Genomic DNA, 16,822 nt, shown 5'->3' with positions numbered 1-16,822 from the left:
ATATCACTATTTCTAAAACAAGCCATAGAAAGTTGGTTGCTATTTCAATTTAATCCTCCAGAAAAAATAGTATATAGTATGTATAAGCATGAAGTAGAAGCCTAAGCATTGTTGTTCACTAGTTTACTCCAATTAGGGAAGGTATGGTGGGGTTGGAAAGTAATAAAGGGAAATATATATATTTTTAAAGGATATGTATGTATATATATATGTATGTATATGCGTATATGTATGTATGTGTATGTATGTGTATATATATATATATATATATATATATATATATATATATATATATATATATATATATATATACAGTGGGGGAAAAAGTATTTGATCCCCTGCTGATTTTGTACGTTTGCCCACTGACAAAGAAATGATCAGTCTATAATTTTAATGGTAGGTTTATTTGAACAGTGAGAGACAGAATAACAACAACAAAATCCAGAAAAACGCATGTCAAAAATGTTATAAATTGATTTGCATTTTAATGAGGGAAATAAGTATTTGACCCCCTCTCAATCACAAAGATTTCTGGCTCCCAGATGTCTTTTATACAGGTAAGGAGCTGAAATTAGGAGCACACTCTTAAAGGGAGTGCTCCTAATCTCAGCTTGTTACCTGTATAAAAGACACCTGTCCACAGAAGCAATCAATCAATCAGATTCCAAACTCTCCACCATGGCCAAGACCAAAGAGCTCTCCAAGGATGTCAGGGACAAGATTGTAGACCTACACAAGGCTGGAATGGGCTACAAGACCATCGCCAAGCAGCTTGGTGAGAAGGTGACAACAGTTGGTGCGATTATTCGCAAATGGAAGAAAAACAAAAGAACTGTCAATCTCCCTCGGCCTGGGGCTCCATGCAAGATCTCACCTCATGGAGTTGCAATGATCATGAGAACGGTGAGGAATCAGCCCAGAACTACACGGGAGGATCTTGTCAATGATCTCAAGGCAACTGGGACCATAGTCACCAAGAAAGCAATTGGTAACACACTACACCGTGAAGGACTGAAATCCTGCAGCGACCGCAAGGTCCCCCTGCTCAAGAAAGCACATATACATGCCCGTCTGAAGTTTGCCAATGAACATCTGAATGATTCAGAGGAGAACTGGGTGAAAGTGTTGTGGTCAGATGAGACCAAAATTGAGCTCTTTGGCATCAACTCAGCTCGCCGTGTTTGGAGGAGGAAGAATGCTGCCTATGACCCCAAGAACACCATCCCCACCATCAACCATGGAGGTGGAAACATTATGCTTTGGGGGTGTTTTTATGCTAAGGGGACAGGACAACTTCACTGCATCAAAGGGACTATGGATGGGGCCATGTACCGTCAAATCTTGGGTGAGAACCTCCTTCCCTCAGCCAGGGCATTGAAAATGAGTCGTGGATGGGTATTCCAGCATGACAATGACCCAAAACACACGGCCAAGGCAACAAAGGAGTGGCTCAAGAAGAAGCACATTAAGGTCCTGGAGTGGCCTAGCCAGTCTCCAGACCTTAATCCCATAGAAAATCTGTGGAGGGAGCTGAAGGTTCGAGTTGCCAAACATCAGGCTTGAAAACTTAATGACTTAGAGAAGATCTGCAAAGAGGAGTGGGACAAAATCCCTCCTGAGATGTGTGCAAACCTGGTGGCCAACTACAAGAAACGTCTGACCTCTGTGATTGCCAACAAGGGTTTTGCCACCAAGTATTAAGTCATGTTTTGCAGAGGGGTCAAATACTTATTTCCCTCATTAAAATGCAAATCAATTTATAACATTTTTGACATGCGTTTTTCTGGATTTTTTTGTTGATATTCTGTCTCTCACTGTTCAAATAAACCTACTATTAGAATTATAGACTGATCATGTCTTTGTCAGTGGGTAAATGTACAAAATCAGCAGGGGATCAAATACTTTTTTCCCTCACTGTATATATATATGCGAGAAAAAAATATATATCTGCAATATTAAAGCTGATCTACCCCCTAATAAACAGAAAAAAAATAAAAATATACTAACATACAAAAATGAATGACGACGTAGTAAAATTGCCAAGCATAGTAGTGGATAAGTATCCAGATTAGAGCACACTATTAAAAGTAATATAGTGACTAGGCACAATATGTTAGTGTGGACATTGGGACACATACACTCTGTGTTATGCTTTGTTTAAGGTCCTTTGTTTACACTCCTGTTCAATGACAGTCTTGCTTTAGTCTTGTAATAGTCACTGAAGGTGAATGATTATGGCCGGGATTCAATCAAAAACGCATTGTTGACAATGCACCTTACAAAGGACATTTCCAGACGTTCGTGGAGATCGCATTCACGGTCTGTGGATGTTGGCTCAAGTGTAAATTACTTGACCTTTAAAAGTCAAGTGCAGTGTGCTTGTCGAGGATGCCCCTTCAGTTGAATCCCAGCCTATATGTGAATGTCATGTGCTAAAGCAAGACTTCTCTCTACAGTTACTCACCAGTCCAGCCGCCCTGACGTACCAGGTATGTTCAGGCCCTCAAAACAACCCCCTAGAAAGCTACTGCCCTACAGCAACCCCTCAGCAGCTTTCTTTCAATGCTCTGTGACTGTGTATGTCCCAAATGGCACCCTATTCTCTAATTATTGCTCTACATTTGACCAGAGCCGTAGGGCCCAGGTCAAAAGTAGTGCACGATATAGGAAATAGGTTGCCATTTGGGAGGCAGACTATGATTGTGCATCTATGGACTGCAGTAGGGAATGAAATGTTGCAAGTAAAGCTGTCCTATACTCACCATAGCTGAAAAAGAAGTAAGCAAAACAAATTATATAGGTTACAGATGGTCTAACCGCTTCATCCTTTCATTCATTTGTTTGTTTGTTCGTTCGTCCTTCCACCCACCCATCCATCCATCCATCCATCCATCCATCCATCCATCCATCCATCCATCCATCCATCCATCCATCCACCCACCCATTCCTTTAACAAATTTAAGCAAAACAGAGATGCTGGCCGCAAGGCATTGCTTGACAAGAGAGCAGAACTTGTCCCATTGGCTTTACTGTAAACCAAATCCACATGATAGTGGCCATCTTGGTTTAGCGGCCATCTTGCTGCCAAATTCAGGGTTGCTGTGGAAGGCTGGTTTGGCTGAGGTGGAGTTGAGGCTTGGGCCGAACCATGACCTGGCTCATAAGGGTGTAAACATTGCCTAGCTGACTGTTTCCGTGAGTTGGTGTTATCTGAGCTGGACATATTAATGAACATCTTTTAATGGATATTGGCTGCTTTTAAATGATACCTATTCTGCAATGAAAGAGTACAATGTTTTTTCTACTGATGAATTGTGTTTCATATATTGCCATAGATTGGTGGTGTCTAGTGGATAAAAGGAGAACAAAACGTGTGTCTCTCTGTGTGCAAGTGTATGTTTGCGAGTATGTGTTAGTGAGTTTGCGTATGTAGGCAATAACCACACAGTATGCAAGTTTACGTTCCCAAAGCGTGAGCCCTTCTCCTTTCCGCTGCCCACTGCACCTGTCGTGACCACGTCTTTTCCCATCGACACACTCACACTATGTCCCACACCCCCGCCCCCACCCTTTTCATCTCTCTGCCCTTTCATTGGCCGGGCTAGCTGTCCGTCAATGGGTCCAGTTTCACACAGATTTAGAAAGTGCAAGGCAGCACTCTAGGACAGTTGCTTTTAAGGCCTTGAAAGTAGGAGGAAATACCATGGATGGGGGGTGGGAGTGGGGGTCCTTACATAGAGTATGTGGGAAATATATTTTTCATTCAGGCAAGCAGAGGGCAGTACGGTCATATGTGTCTAGGACTGGACTGGAATGCTGAGCACCTCATTCTTAAGTGAGGGACGGCACAGCTATAAACATAGACTAAGCAAATAGGAACCTCTTTCAAGCTGAACAGGCGGTTTGGGGGGGACTGTGTTGGCTCACACACATATCTACTCAGTTCTAAATCAACCCCATGTCCCTATAGGCACTTGTGTAGATCTGAAATGATATGATAGGTATAAGCAATATGGTGAAGATTCCACCTAGCCTATCAGAGGGCAAGGTTGAGCTACTAAGATATTGCTTATAGCTATCAGATCTTTTCAGGATCGTTCAGTGCACAAATAGGGCTAGTGATCGATTTGAAATGGAGCGATAAACAGACGTTAGGAGGTGGGCTCTAATACTGCTCTTTCTTTCTTTCTTTCTTTCTTTCTTTCTTTCTTTCTTTCTTTCTTTCTTTCTTTCTTTCTTTCTTTCTTTCTTTCTTTCTTTCTTTCTTTCTTTCTTTCTTTCTTTCTTTCTTTCTTTCTTTCTCTCCTCTGCAGCTTGCAGCCCAGGTTCTGGATGATATTGACGATGAAGACATTGGATTCGGCCTTGTGGATGAGAAGAAGGACCTCTCTGTTGCCAAGAAGCTGGGTAAGACCTCACTCATCTCTTCACCCCCTTTTCATCATCATTCAAATGTCAGTGCTTCAGTCTGACTTCACATGAAATCCTGATCTTTCCTGCCCTCTTCTGGCCCTGGTTGAGGGCCGTAGCTATAGTCATGAAATGTTATGGTCATGATACGTGGTCAGGAAATACTCAGGGCCCTAGAGATCAGACACATACAGTAAATACCTCAGGATCACCCACAGGACATTATTCAGCCACCAGAGAGCTGTATTGGTCTAGAGACATCCCTAGCAGAGATCTAAGTCTCTAACTTTCAGTGTCTAACTAACTTGCTGCTTCTCTATATAATTTATGTCTCTTTGTCATATATATCTTATCCTTTTCTCGTGTGGTCCTCTGTAGCTCAGCTGGTAGAGCACGGCGCTTGTAACACCAGGGCGCGACCGGGAGACTCATGGGCGGCGCACAATTGGCCCAGCGTCGTCCAGGGTAGGGGAGGGAATGGCCGGCAGGGATGTAGCTCAGTTGATAGAGCATGGCGTTTGCAACGGCAGGGTTGTGGGTTCGATTCCCACGGGGGGCCAGTATAAAAAAATAAAATAAAATGTATTCACTAACTGTAAGTCGCTCTGGATAAGAGCGTCTGCTAAATGACTAAAATGTAAATGTAAAAATGTAGTGGGTTTGATCCCCGGGACCACCCATACACAAAATAATGTATGCACGCATGACTGTAAGTCGCTTTGGATAAAAGCGTCTGCTAAATGGCTTATTATTACTGCCACTGCCCTCGGCGAATAAAAGTCTAAGAGGGTCAGTCACCGGTATGCAATAAAACAATAAAGGCATTCTACTTCAAGAGGGAGGCATTTACATGATGATTATATAGTGTATATATAAAAAAATACATTGTTTTACAATCGAGGTCAAAGACTCCTTTTTGATATACTTATAGTATGAGTCATGCAACTTTAAATGGTTAAGCCTACAGGGGTAGAACTTGGTTCAGGCAATAAACAACATTGTCTGGACGGAATTCATTCAATCTCAGATAACGTGGTAAACCACATTGCAGGTTTACTCAGAATTTTTGCACTGTATTTTAAGGCCAAGTAGGGTTTCAAGCCAAAATTCAATATCCAATGAAAAAATTTCTCTGCAAGAAGAATGGCTTGCAGTTACCAACTAACTTGCCCCATTGCTTCCCTAGCACCTATTTCTGACCTTTTGGGCTAGAAATCCTTACCTGTCCCCCCTAAACTTAAGCCCCTAATCAGAGTTCCTAACCTGTCCGATAAACCCTAGCCCCTAAGTAGAGTTTCCTAACCTGTCTTCTAAACACTAGCCCCTAATCAGAGTTCCTAACCTGTCCGCTAAACACTAGCCCCTAATCAGAGTTCCTAACCTGTCCGATAAACCCTAGCCCCTAAGTAGAGTTTCCTAACCTGTCCGCTAAACACTAGCCCCTAATCAGAGTTCCTAACATGTCCGCTAAACACTAGCCCCTAACCAGAGTTTCAAACCTGTCCCATTCCGCCTCGAGCCCCCATCCCTTTCTTAGTCCCTAGCCCCTAAAGAAAGTCTCTAACCTGTCCTTCTCTTATATCCCAGGTCTGGATGAGGTGGAGAGCATCTATATCTTTGTCGATAATGAGATAATTGAGTACGATGGTGAGCTGGCCGCTGACACCCTGGTGGAGTTCCTCTATGACGTGAGTAACTGTTATAACATTATATAGTTATTTTGGCTGCAGTTATTTGGTTGTAACTTTACTAAAGTGCTCTTACTCTGTGTAAACACTAAATTATAATTACAATGATTAATACAATGTATTATTACAATCTATTTCCAGCAAACTTAACATGTGTAAATATTTGTATGAACATAACAAGATTCAACAACTGAGACATAAACTGAACAAGTTCCACAGACATGTGACTAACAGAAATTGAATAACGTGTCCCTGAACAAAGGGGGGGGGGGGGGTCAAAAGTAACAGTCAGTATCTGGTGCTGTATCTGCATCTCCTCCTCATGGACTGCACCAGATTTTACAGTTCTTGCTGTGAGATGTTACCCCACTCTTCCACCAAGGCACATGCAAGTTCCCTGACATTTCTGGGGGGAATGGCCCTAGCCCTCACCCTCTGATCCAACAGGTCCCAGAAGTGCTCAATGGGATTGCGATCCGGGCTCTTCGCTGGCCATGGCAGAACACTGACATTCCTGTCTTGTAGGAAATCACGCACAGAACGAGCAGTGTGGCTGGTGGCATTGTCATGCTGGAGGGTCATGTCAGGATGAGCCTGCAGAAAGGGTACCACATGAGGGAGGAGGATATCTTCCCTGTAACGAACAGCGTTGAGATTGCCTGCAATGACAACAAGCTCAGTCCGATGATGCTGTGACACACCGCCCCAGACCATGACAGATCCTCCACCTCCAAATCGATCCCGCTCCAGGCCTCAGTGTAATGCTCATTCCTTCGACGATAAACGCAAATCCGACCATCACCCCTGGTGAGACAAAACCGCGACTTGTCAGTGAAGAGCACTTTTTGCCAGTCCTGTCTGGTCCAGCGACGGTGGGTTTGTGCCCATAGGCGACATTGTTGCTGGTGATGTCTGGTGAGGACCTGCCTTACAACAGGCCTACAAGCCCTCAGTCCAGCCTCTCTCAGCCTATTGCGGACAGTCTGAGCACTGATGGAGGGATTGTGTGTTCCTGGTGTAACTCGGGCAGTTGTTGTTGTTGCCATCCTGTACCTGTCCCGCAGGTGTGATGTTCGGATGTACCGATCCTGTGCAGGTGTTGTTACATGTGGTCTGCCACTGCGAGGACGATCAGCTGTCCGTCCTGTCTCTCTGTCGCACTGTCTTAGGCGTCTCACAGTACGGACATTGCAATTTATTGCCCTGGCCACATCTGCAGTCCTCATGCCTCCTTGCAGCATGCCTAAGGCACGTTCACGCAGAGAGCAGGGACCATAACTATGACCTTAATTGCCTACCGTCTGTAAGCTGTTAGTGTCTTAACGACCGTTCCACAGGTGCATGTTCATTAATTGTTTATGGTTCATTGAACAAGCATGGGACACAGTGTTTAAACCCTTTACAATGAAGATCTGTGAAGGTATTTGGATTTTTACGAATTATCTTTGAAAGACAGGGTCCTGAAAAAGGGACGTTTCTTTTTTTGCTGAGTTTATATTGTCAAATCTCTTCTAATCTGCTCCTCACATAAATCTCCCCACCTCTTCTCCCTCTTTCTTTACCTCTCTCCTCCTTCTCCCTGTGTCTCTTCCACTCTGCAGGTGATTGAGGACCCTGTGGAGATCATTGATAATGAGCGTGAGCTCAAGGGCTTCCACAATATTGATGAAGACATCAAGCTGGTCGGCTACTTCAAGAGTGAGAAATCCCCCCGTAAGTACAGCCAATCAACTCTGCAAGAAAGACCAGAGAAATCATGACTAAAGTTGCTTGGATATGGAAAGCTAGCCTGGTCCCATAACTGTTTGTGCTGTCATGCCAACTCATGTGGTCATTGTCACACAATTGTCACAAACAGATCTGGGATCAGGCTAATGGGATGCTAGTCACAACACCTACAGTCGTGGTCAAAGGTTTTGAGAATGACACAAATACTAATTTTCACAAAGTCTGCTGCCTCAGTTTTGATGATGGCAATTTGCATATACTCCAGAATGTCATGAAGAGTGATCAGATGAATTGCAATTAATTGCAAAGTCCCTCTTTGCCATGAAAATTAACTTAATCCCCAAAAAACATTTCCACTGCATTTCAGCCCTGCCACAAAAGGACCAGCTGCCATCATGTCATTGATTCTCTCGTTAACACAGGTGAGAGTGTTGATGAGGACAAGGCTGGAGATCACTCTGTCATGCTGATTAAGTTAGAATAACAGACTGGAAACTTCTAAAGGAGGGTGGTGCTTGAAATCATTGTTCTTCCTCTGTTAACCATGGTTACCTGCAAAGAAACACATGCCATCATCATTGCTTTGCACAAAAAGGGCTTCACAGGCAAGGATATTGCTGCTAGTAAGATTGCACCTAAATCAACCATTTATCGGATCATCAAGAACTTCAAGGAGAGCGGTTCAATTGTTGTGAAGAAGGCATCAGGGTGCCCAAGAAAGTCCAGCAAGCGCCAGGACCATCTCCTAAAGTTGATTCAGCTGCGGGATCGGGGCACCACAAGTGCAGAGCTTGCTCAGGAATGGCAGCAGGCAGGTGTGAGTGCATCTGCACGTACAGTGAGGCAAATACTTTTGGAGGATGGCCTGGTGTCAAGAAGGGCAGCAAAGAAGCCACTTCTCTCCAGGAAAAACATCAGGGACAGACTGATATTCTGCAAAAGGTATAGGGATTGGACTGCTGAGGACTGGGGTAAATTCATTTTCTCTGATGAATCCCCTTTCCGATTGTTTGGGGCATCCGGAAAACACCTTGTCCGGAGAAGACAAGGTGAGCTCTACCATCAGTCCTGTGTCATGCCAACAGTAAAGCATCCTGAGACCATTCGTGTGGGGTTGCTTCTCAGCCAAGGGAGTGGGCTCACTCACAATTTTGCCTAAGAACACAGCCATGAATAAAGAATGGTACCAACACATCCTCCGAGAGCAACTTCTCCCAACCATCCAAGAACAGTTTGGTGACGACCAATGCCTTTTCCAGCATGATGGAGCGCCTTGTCATAAGGCAAAAGTGATAACTAAGTGGCGCGGGGAACAAAACATCAACATTTTGGGTCCATGGCCAGGAAACTCCCCAGACCTTAATCTCATTGAGAACTTGTGGTCAATCCTCAAGAGGTGGGTGGACAAACAAAAACCCACAAATTCTGACAAACTCCAAGCATTGATTATGCAAGAATGGGCTGCCATCAGTCAGGATGTGGCCCAGAAATTAATTGACAGCATGCCTGGGCGGATTGCAGAGGTCTTGAAAAAGAAGGGTCAACACTGCAAATATTGACTCTTTGCATAAACTTTATGTAATTGTCAATAAAAGCCTTTGACACTTATGGAATGCTTGTAATTATACTTCAGTATACCATAGTAACATCTGACAAAAATATCTCATAAGCAGCGAACTTTGTGAAGACCAATACTTGTCAGTCTCAAAACCTTTGACCACGACTGTACAGTATTTTTGTGAACCACATACAGGTACTGCTGTATTCTGACAATTTCCTCTTATCAAGTATGTCAAGAGGAATCTCACATTAGGTTAATGTTATTTTTCTCTTTTACAGACTTCATTGAGTATGACGATGCTGCCGAGGAGTTCCACCCCTTCATCAAGTTCTTCGCCACCTTTGACGCCAAGGTATGCGACCGCGGAGGGCTGAATTCGATTCAGCTATATTCTAAACTCCATTCTGGAAAATTTCCATTGAACCCACTGCAAACTGACCCTTCGTACGTTGTATAATTTTTTGTTGTTTCAAATTGTAAACATAAGTTACCACAATGCCTTCACGTTTTAAGTTAAGTCTACTCAAGAAATCAAGTTTAGTCCACAAAAAGTAATTTTTGTTACATTACAAGAAACAACTTTTGTCAGTGAGGTAACTCATCTTTTTAAGTTCAAACACAGATTTTTGACAGCCGAACTGATGGTCTTTGTCCCCATCCAGATTGCCAAGAAGCTGAAGATGAAATTGAACGAGGTTGACTTCTATGAACCCTTCATGGAGGAGCCAGTGACCATCCCAGGACAGCCCTACACTGAGGCTGAGCTTGTAGACTACATCGAGGAGCATGACAGGTGAGTTTGGCCCTACAGGACAGCTGACCTACAATGCAAAGCCAGAAGTCCTATGGTATGTTATGAGGTGATTTACTTCACACATGTAGACAAAATGCGGTTCAAACTACAGTACTTGTTTTTCCTGGCCTCTGTCCTCTTGCTTCTGCCTTTCCTTGCTTGCTCTTGGGGTCTAGGCCGGGTTGCTGTAAAAGTACTCCTGATGTAAAAAGGGCTTTATGAATAAATGTGATTGATTGACTGCTGTCATTCTCATTCCAGGCCCACTCTGAGGAAGCTCGAGCCCCACAGCATGTACGAGACCTGGGTAAGATGTCTTCACTCACTATTGAACCGGAACTATACAGTAAGCCTATTTTTCATGGAGATGTACAGTAGGCCGGAGTCTCATCCCTTTCTTTGTTTCTTTCTTTGTTTCTTTCTTTCTTTGTTTCTTTCTTTGTTTCTTTGTTTCTTTCTTTCTTTCTTTCTTTCTTTCTTTCTTTCTTTCTTTCTTTCTTTTTTTTTCTTTCTTTGTTTCTTTCTTTGTTTGTTTGTTTCTTTGTTTCTTTCTTTCTTTCTTTCTTTCTTTCTTTCTTTCTTTCTTTCTTTCTTTCTTTCTTTCTTTCTTTCTTTCTTTCTTTCTTTCTTTCTTTCTTTCTTTCTTTCTTTCTTTCTTTCTTTTGTTTGTTCGTTCTTTTGTTATTTCTGTCCTTCAGGAGGATGACATTGATGGAGAGCACATTGTTGCCTTTGCTGAGGAGGATGACCCTGGTAATGTACATTGCACTAGGCGAAAGTAAAGTTTAAAAAAAAAAAACCCGAAGTGGGACCTTATGTTTTTCATGCGTCTTTCTACGCCTGCTATGTTAGGTTAGGTCATAAAATTGCTAGAAAATAGTTTGAAAGGTTGAGAATTGAATTGTCTTTCAATGAAGAAAGGTAGAAGGGGGGGGGGAAACTACAGTACCTGACCTTTGACCTTTTCCCAGATGGTTTTGAGTTCCTGGAGATCCTGAAGGAGGTGGCCCGTGAGAACACTGACAACCCCGACCTCAGCATCATCTGGATAGACCCAGATGATTTCCCCCTGGTAAGACCTGAATAAAACGGATGCATAGGTGCCTGAGCAATGGAGCAAACGGAGCAGCTGCAGACCCACTTTTAAAATAGGTGTGCAAAAGTATGTTTTTGCACACCTACTTTTTTAGCAGAAAATTATCATGATCCATTGGGTAATTTGACATTTTTCATAATTAGTAATATTTTGAGCTAGAAATTAAACAGATATGTAAATTGTATATAATAATTATCAGATTGCATTTTGCACCCCCTCCCCCATCGCCTCAAGATTAATGGTTTTCACCATTGGAATGTTTTGCCATGCTCCTGTGTCCAGTGGTGGATAAAGTACTCAATTGTCATACTTATGTAAAAGTAAAGATACCTTAATAGAAAATTACTCAAGTGAAAGTCACCCAGTAAAATAATACTTGAGTAAAAGTTGAAAAGTATTTGGTTTGAAATATACTTAAGTATCTTAAGTAAAAGTAGTTAAAAATATAAATAGTAAAGTAAAGTACAGGTACCCCAAAAAAACTACTTAAGTAGTACTTTAAAGTATTTTTACTTAAGTACTTTACACCACTGCCCCCGTGCCACTGCTTTGGTTCAGTACATTTTAACTAGTTGCACCAGCACCATCGATGAAAAGGCACCTGCAATTTTAAAAAGAAATCTGTTTTGTTGTGCTGTTGTTATATTTGTATTGTTGTTTCATGTCCGATGCACTCAGGTTGTGTTGTTACATATCATTTGAGTGGTGTGCACCACAAGCAAATTCATTCTATCCTTTCACTTCACTCGTGAAATTTTGGAGGAAAAGCGGTAATGTGCTTGCTTTTGTTATTCCTCATACTTTTCATGATTACTGTTTTTCACGATTTGTTGTCAAATACGTAGCCTACTCACTGTGGTGTGTTGTTCAAAAGGCCACTATTAAACAGAATGAGAATTTAAATATTTGAAAATAATTGATAGTGGGCATAGCCTAGTCCTGTAACTGCAGGCCACATACAGTGGGGAAAAAAAATATTTAGTCAGCCACCAATTGTGCAAGTTCTCCCACTTAAAAAGATGAGAGAGGCCTGTAATTTTCATCATAGGTACACGTCAACTATGACAGACAAAATTAGAAGAAAAAAATCTAGAAAATCACATTGTAGGATTTTTAATGAATTTATTTGCAAATTATGGTGGAAAATAAGTATTTGGTCAATAACAAAAGTTTCTCAATACTTTGTTATATACCCTTTGTTGGCAATGTCACAGGTCAAACGTTTTCTGTAAGTCTTCACAAGGTTTTCACACACTGTTGCTGGTATTTTGGCCCATTCCTCCATGCAGATCTCCTCTAGAGCAGTGATGTTTTGGGGCTGTCGCTGGGCAACACAGACTTTCAACTCCCTCCAAAGATTTTCTATGGGGTTGAGATCTGGAGACTGGCTAGGCCACTCCAGGACCTTGAAATGCTTCTTACGAAGCCACTCCTTCGTTGCCCGGGCGGTGTGTTTGGGATCATTGTCATGCTGAAAGACCCAGCCACGTTTCATCTTCAATGCCCTTGCTGATGGAAGGAGGTTTTCACTCAAAATCTCACGATACATGGCCCCATTCATTCTTTCCTTTACACGGATCAGTCGTCCTGGTCCCTTTGCAGAAAAACAGCCCCAAAGCATGATGTTTCCACCCCCATGCTTCACAGTAGGTATGGTGTTCTTTGGATGCAACTCAGCATTCTTTGTCCTCCAAACACGACGAGTTGAGTTTTTACCAAAAAGTTATATTTTGGTTTCATCTGACCATATGACATTCTCCCAATCCTCTTCTGGATCATCCAAATGCACTCTAGCAAACTTCAGATGGGCCTGGACATGTACTGGCTTAAGCAGGGGGACACGTCTCGCACTGCAGGATTTGAGTCCCTGGTGGCGTAGTGTGTTACTGATGGTAGGCTTTGTTACTTTGGTCCCAGCTCTCTGCAGGTCATTCACTAGGTCCCCCCGTGTGGTTCTGGGATTTTTGCTCACCGTTCTTGTGATAATTTTGACCCCACGGGGTGAGATCTTGCGTGGAGCCCCAGATCGAGGGAGATTATCAGTGGTCTTGTATGTCTTCCATTTCCTAATAATTGCTCCCACAGTTGATTTCTTCAAACGAAGCTGCTTACCTATTGCAGATTCAGTCTTCCCAGCCAGGTGCAGGTCTACAATTTTGTTTCTGGTGTCCTTTGACAGCTCTTTGGTCTTGGCCATAGTGGAGTTTGGAGTGTGACTGTTTGAGGTTGTGGACAGGTGTCTTTTATACTGATAACAAGTTCAAACAGGTGCCATTAATACAGGTAACGAGTGGAGGACAGAGGAGCCCCTTAAAGAAGAAGTTACAGGTCTGTGAGAGCCTGAAATCTTGCTTGTTTGTAGGTGACCAAATACTTATTTTCCACCATAATTTGCAAATAAATTCATAAAAAATCCTACAATATGATTTTCTGGAGAAAAAAAATCTCAATTTGTCTGTCATAGTTGACGTGAACCTATGATGAATTATTATTAATTTTAAGTGGGAGAACTTGCACAATTGGTGGCTGACTAAATACTTTTTTTCCCCACTGTATTTGTTCAAATGTAAAAACCTTGTTATTTTTCTCTTAAAAAAGCAATATTCTCAGTGTATGCTACATTATAATGATTTTGGTTTGTGTTTTTAAGAACTAAAACGATTAGATTATGTGTGCTGTGCCATTCTTTGTTTCTATCACAGGAGGTTGGTGGCACCTTAATTGGGGAGGACGGGCTCGTGGGAATGGCTGGAGCGGAATTAGTGGAATGGTATCAAATACACCAAACACATGGTTTCCATGTGTTTGATGCCATTCCATTGGCTCCGTTCCAGCCATTAATATGAGCCATCCTCCCCTCAGCAGCCACCACTGGTTTGTATTCACATTCATTCAAATTAGGCCTACACAATATCGAAATATGCAGGCTGTATATGAGTAGCTCTCAAAAAATGTTTTGGGTATGAAGTAGCTCTTATGAAAGAAAAGATTGGAGACCCCTGCTCTAGCCCAAACCATTCAAAATATGTATTATTCTATCGTGGCTTCTGGGCAAATAAATTAATAATACATTTGCAATATTATTTTTATGTGAACATAATCTATGACAAAATTGAAATGCAAAACTTTGCATTTTCAAGTTGACAGTTCTTGTTCAATGCCCTACCAGATAACTGTACAAAATAAAGTGAAAAGTTCTAATTCAAATCCTTATTGGATAAAACAATATTTTTCCTTCCATTTTGATTTCAATTACACATTGTCATACGTTATCCTGGCCACATTCTTAACAGTTTGGCCTGTCAATCAATCACTGTGGTTGGGATTGCCAAGGGAGGAGCAGGATATTGAGAGTCACAGGATTGGTAGGGTTTCAAACCTGTCAATGAATTATTGGGGGTGGAATTTTTAGGGAATGGGGTAGATTAGTAATCTAGTCATTAAAACACTTTTTGAATGTAATTTATTGTAGCAAAACCTAAGAAACATAGCAGGAAAATGTTTTTCAAAATTAAAAATGTTTCTCTTTATTTCCTTCTCTCCTTTAGCTTGTGCCCTACTGGGAGAAGACATTCGGCATTGACCTAGGTTCCCCTCAGATCGGTGTCGTGGATGTAGAAGATGTAAGTCTGATCTTCTCATCCTTCCTGGTCTCTCTGCTGTGTCTTTAGTACAGTATATCTCATTATGCTGTTTCATCAGGCTCTACTCTACCTTTTTCTCTTTGCTCCCTGGGGATTGTTGCTGGTCTATTTTCAGTTTCTCCAAGCCTCTCATTAGCTTCAATGCCTGTCTGCCTTTAGCCTATTTAGTGTCCATCTTGTGTGTGTTCTCACTGTGTGTTCCCTCTCAGGCCGATAGTGTGTGGTTGGAGATGGATGATGATGAGGACATGCCCACTGCTGATGAGCTTGAGGACTGGATCGAGGACGTGCTGTCTGGACAGATCGACCCAGATGATGATGATGACGATGATGACGATGGTGACGATGATGACGACGACGACGATGATGATGACGATGATGATGATGATGATGATGATGATGACGATGATGATGAAGATGATGATGATGACGACGACGACGACGATGATGACGACGATGACGACGACGACGACGACGACGACGACGATGATGATGATGATGATGACGACGATGATGATGATGATGACGAATAAATGATCGCTTGCCATCCTTGGGTTTACTCGGCTTTAGCCAACAGTGGCCAAAAGCCGGCACCAATATTCAGTTTCCTAACATCTCATCGTAAACACATGCTGTGTCCCTTCCTATTTGCTTTCTGTATCTCTTTCTCAAAGCACTGGTCAGATAGTCCAGTGACACGCCCAAAGGGCAACACCTAAATCAATTTCACTGGGTAAGAAAAGACAGGAAAGCAGGGGGAAGTTTTTGTCTGTGGAAAAAAGAATGGGTTGCGGTTCAAATGTAAGTTCAGTGTTCTTTGTTCAGTATGAAATGTTTGTCTCTCTCGGGGTTATAACTGTCTGTGTGTATGTGAGGACTAAGCTGGGGAAAACTTGCATGTTTGACCTGGTTTTGTTTATCTCGTTTAGCACTAGTCAGGGTTGCCCCCTTTCCCCTCCCTCCTTTATCCTATTTTTCTGTATTCTGTAACAACTACATGTTTTCTACTGGTAAAGAGAAGAAACAACCACCTTATTGTACTATATTGTACTATTTTTTAAAGAGAAGGAAACTTAACCTCACTGAAATGTCTTAAGAATAACACAGTTTGGAGTTCTTGGAATTCACAAAAAAGACAAAATAATTTGATTGTTTCTGGTCCGATATTGGGAAAAAAATTAAATATAAAAAATATTTAAAAACCCATTCTTGTTGTTTGTCATAATTTCTTCATGAATGTGAATGTGAATATGTGTGTGTGTATGTGACACACTATCAAACAAATCCATTTCCATTTCATAACAATTTGTAAACTACTGCTACATAACTGTGAACCTATGAAAAACTATTTCATATTGTTGATGGTGAAGCTTTACAAATCAAAACAACCGAATTCAAACATTTGAGAATGTCATAGAGACAAGACTATGTTAGCTTCATGTTTCTGGGCAAAAATAAAAGGTGGAGAATTCCCACAGAAGCAAACAGTTGATAAATCTGACTCAGAGAGTATGTTACTGCCGTGATGACAGGAGACATAAAACACATGATATACAGGTATTTGTTATAATATAGCACATATAGAGTATGCATAATGCTTGCAGTAACTTAACTGGCCATGGTGAGGCAGCTTTCCTATAAAGTACTGTACTGAGTCTTGATAAAACCTGGACCCTCCCAGGTGTCTGAAAAATTATTACCATAAGATCTGGAAATCTCTCTCTCTCTCTCTCTCTCTCTCTCTCTCTCTCTCTCGCTCTCTCTCACTGACTAACCATTCAGCATTATTGTTTTATTACTGTAACTTTGCACTTTTATACTAGTGGTGTAAACAATAAACCTTTATTTTGATCCCAGCATAACTTTCAACAGGATAACTGAGGTACTGTCTTTCTGAAATAA

At 41.8% G+C, this 16,822-nt stretch overlaps 1 protein-coding gene across 2 annotated transcripts in view; it reads left to right on the top strand.

The window, feature by feature from the left end:
• The window catches only part of LOC121571335 (calsequestrin-1), a 37,247-nt gene extending 21,123 nt beyond the window's left edge, over positions 1-16,124 (top strand). The window contains exons 2-12 of one of the 2 annotated variants that reach the window (XM_041882740.2): positions 2,457-2,489; positions 4,314-4,407; positions 5,998-6,098; positions 7,700-7,811; positions 9,666-9,739; positions 10,050-10,180; positions 10,442-10,487; positions 10,879-10,933; positions 11,152-11,252; positions 14,825-14,899; positions 15,130-16,124. In XM_041882740.2, coding sequence (XP_041738674.2) covers positions 2,457-2,489; positions 4,314-4,407; positions 5,998-6,098; positions 7,700-7,811; positions 9,666-9,739; positions 10,050-10,180; positions 10,442-10,487; positions 10,879-10,933; positions 11,152-11,252; positions 14,825-14,899; positions 15,130-15,453 — 1,146 coding nt within the window. In that variant the 3' untranslated portion in view covers positions 15,454-16,124. The remainder of the gene's footprint in view (positions 1-2,456; positions 2,490-4,313; positions 4,408-5,997; positions 6,099-7,699; positions 7,812-9,665; positions 9,740-10,049; positions 10,181-10,441; positions 10,488-10,878; positions 10,934-11,151; positions 11,253-14,824; positions 14,900-15,129) is intronic. The other variant, XM_041882741.2, reaches the window with a different exon arrangement.
• Positions 16,125-16,822: the final 698 nt, after the last annotated feature.

Source organism: Coregonus clupeaformis, chromosome 8 (genome assembly GCF_020615455.1).
Source record: "Coregonus clupeaformis isolate EN_2021a chromosome 8, ASM2061545v1, whole genome shotgun sequence".
NCBI classification, from domain to species: Eukaryota; Metazoa; Chordata; class Actinopteri; order Salmoniformes; family Salmonidae; genus Coregonus; species Coregonus clupeaformis.
This window is presented reverse-complemented; position numbering and strand designations above follow the sequence as displayed.